Raw genomic sequence first — 3,392 nt, 5'->3', positions numbered from 1 at the left:
GAATTAAATGAATATAGATGAACTTCCATACTCTCGTTAATCTTGTCAAACAGTACGAATAGAAGATCATCATAAAGTTTTTTTTAGTTTTTCTCAATTTTCTGTTCAATATTAAAATCAAAAAATAACTTCTACTTTTTAAGTTGACCCAATTGACAGTACAAACGTGGCAGTCGGTACATGAGCTAAACCCGCATAAACTGCAATAAATCTAGAAAAAAAAATGTAAATTGATTTGGTTTCTTATTCAATTTGTTTGCAGGTAGATTTCGTCTTGTTTTTCTGGAAAATGAATACATTCGAGTGTGTATGAGATTGCCATTTATTCATCTTTTTGTTTGCATTTGTTGCTGTCTTTCGATCTATAGGAAATCATATAATAAAAGATAAATGCCCATTTTTTTTTTTTGTTTATCAATGAGAACTCTTTGTATGAAATTAATTATTTTTTCGTTTCCTTTTTTCTTTATTGACTTTTTGTTTGACAAAAAATTGATGCAATTTTTAGCAAACGTTTATCTTTATATCATATCATATCAAATACATATATATAAATATATATAAGTATAATACTTTCAATATCATCATTCTTTAGCTTTTACAAAAATTTTCTTAAAAATAATATTTAAAAAAAAAAAAAACTGAGAAAAATTCTTCTTACAAAATGTGTGTGTGGGTTTTTTTTTTTTTTTTTTTTTTGGTTGCTTACAAACTATTTCATTTTTGTATTTCGGATAATTTTCGATGAAATGAAAAAAATTTAATACTAGTTTTCCAAAATGTATGTGTGTGTGTTTTAGTTTTCCTTTGCTTATGACTTGTTTTTTTTTTTTTTTATGTGTAGAAACAAAACCATTATCACAATCGCTTTGATGAGTAAACTTAAAAAAAATTAAATGTGTAAAAGTGTGTGGGGGAAATTTTACCAAGTTGAATTCATGAAAATCAAATCAAATAAAAACGATGCAAAGTGCTGCTGCTGCTGCTGCCGCCTTGTCATTTGCCGTCGGTGTTGACTCATGGGAATTTTTGAATCAGATTGGATCAGCTGATGGTTAAGATTGTGTGTTTTTGAGTTGATTTTGTACTTGTTCCATATTTAAGCAGTAGTTTTCTTTTTTTGACTTGATGATTGTTTTGTTGTTGTAGTTTGTAGTTGTTGTAGTTTTTGTTTAGTTGCCAGTTAGTTTTAGTTGTTTACTCAGTTATCGCCGGGTTTTGTTTGATGTTTTTAAGATTTCCGGCTTTATTGTGATGGTTTACGCCATTTGCTGCATCTGCGTCCAGAACGCGGCAAACATTGACTTGCCGTTGTGTCCACCAATTGACGCAATGTTTCCAACACTATGGTGGCCAGGAAACGCCATTGAGATTCACGTAGTCGCAGGATTTGTTGCTCCTGTTGTTCGGCTTTACGCAGGAGCGTTGCCTGATCTGGAATATAGAAGGCCACAGCCATTGTTGTTGTTCCTGTTGTTGTTGTTGTTGAGGATGCTCCCGATCAATGTGTTTGTTGGTATCGGGGGGAGGAGGGAGGGATAGGTTAAGAAAACTTGTTCTTTGTCTCCACTTTTCTTAGCCTCACACACAATTGCACAATTGTTCGCAATCGTCAATGCCTTCGATGGTTGGGCGATGATTTCGTTGTTGTTGTTGTTGTTATTGCTGATGTTGATGATGACTCGACGACTTTCTCTTTGCGCCGCCAAGTTGGATATTTCATTTACAATAATGAATATGTTAAAAGAATTTCTTCTTTGTTTAATGTACGTCACACAAAGATGTTGTTGATGATGATGATGAAAAAAAAAAAATGAAATCAAAATCTCGCCGTCGTCGTCAGTAAGAAGTTCGTTCACTTTGTTCTTTTTTTTTTTGGGGGAGTATATTTCTCTGTTCTGTGTGCGCTCCGTTCTCTTTTGGTATAGACGTCCACACGCTTCGCTAGCTTGGTTCAAACTGAATGCCCAGAGCAATGTATCTCGACTTTTATACGAGGCTCTCTCTAACTCTCTCTGTTTGTGTGTCTCAGTTGTTGTTCCTTCGCGGGACGGGTGGTTTTTGCCTCTGGTTCTCTGCTCTCATTTCTCTCATTGAATAGCCTGCAGATAGGCCTCTCTCTCTCTCCTTGTCTTTCCATGCGCTTCTCCCTCTCTGTCACTCTCTCGCAGTCTCTCTTTCTAGCACTTCCTCTCTGGCCGAGAACTCAAAACAAAAAACATTTTTTCGTGTTGTTTTGGTATTTTTGTTGACATCGTCTCATTCGTAAAAATGTTATTATGTAGAAATATTGTTGCCAGGCCCGCCGCGTTAACGCCTTTACCGCTAACGCGTCGCTGCTGCTTCTGCTGCTTGGGCGTGGGCGGGGCAGCCACCTTGCACGCCTGTTGCCAGCCGCCAGGTTCGAGACACTCAGCCTTTTGTTGTAACTGTATTAATGGTTGCGGCGCGAGAAGTACAGTTAGCATATTAATTGTATTAAATCGTCAGGGCATGACAGAACGAAACCGAATACGAAACGAATACGTATACGCAATGTGACAGGATGGGACGAAACGACAACGACTGAGACGAATCAAAGGAGAAGAATCTCGAGTAGAAACAGGTGACACTTGAAATATGGGCAAGTGGGCAAAGTTGACGACGAGTCGAGCCCCATCGGCCAGGCCTATCCACCCACCCCGTTAGGTTTCTTTATCATCAAATATTGTTCTTTTTCCGACAACTTGGTGACTATATCACCTAGTTATGACAATATCTCATAAATTACCTACACATGTATGTATATGGAACAATGACTATAGCTCATCTTTGCCAGATTCTTTTTATTCGCGTTCAGATTTCAACTGAATTCCCATTAGAGCGTAACCAGTCGGAAATTATTGTTATTAAGGAATGCTCATTAATAATTTTGTTGTGTTTTGCCGTTGTTTATTTTGTTCTCCTTTTCTGTTAATCCCTGGGCAATTATTTAACACTTGTAATATTTTGAGTAAAAAAAAAAATTATTTCCTATTTTCTTCTTATCGTTGGGCAACTTTTTTTCCCCCATTATATCAAAAGGGTAAAGACATTTTATATAATCAAATATCAAGTATCCGCATTTTATATTACATACACATACAAAGATACAAATAATAATCATATAATAAGTATGTATGTAAGTATATCAATCTATGTTTTGAGTCGCTTATCAGAGTAACTAAATTGCATTTAGTATTTTGATTTCTTAGTCACCATTTTTACTGATGCTTTTTAGGAACGAATAGACAATGTATGAATATGTATACGTATGTATGTACATATGTATGTACAAATAAAGCTAAAGCTCCGTTTTAATTGTGTTGAAACTTAATCTTTATCTTTTGAAGCTCTTGAACTGAACAATAATA

At 35.4% G+C, this 3,392-nt stretch overlaps 1 protein-coding gene across 1 annotated transcript; it reads right to left on the bottom strand.

Annotated features, from left to right (window-relative positions):
* Positions 1-691: 691 nt before the first annotated feature.
* rpr (reaper) lies at positions 692-1,948 on the bottom strand. The gene has a single exon (XM_068293215.1). The coding sequence runs from the start codon at positions 1,457-1,459 to the stop codon at positions 1,247-1,249; it is 213 nt and encodes a 70-aa protein (XP_068149316.1). The 5' UTR covers positions 1,460-1,948; the 3' UTR covers positions 692-1,246.
* Between the last annotated feature and the right edge of the window lie 1,444 nt (positions 1,949-3,392).

Source organism: Drosophila tropicalis, unplaced genomic scaffold (assembly GCF_018151085.1).
Source record: "Drosophila tropicalis isolate 14030-0801.00 unplaced genomic scaffold, ASM1815108v1 contig_1190, whole genome shotgun sequence".
Classification (NCBI taxonomy): Eukaryota; Metazoa; Arthropoda; class Insecta; order Diptera; family Drosophilidae; genus Drosophila; species Drosophila tropicalis.
The sequence above is the reverse complement of the archived record's forward strand: the minus strand, read 5'-3'. Positions and strand labels throughout refer to the sequence as shown.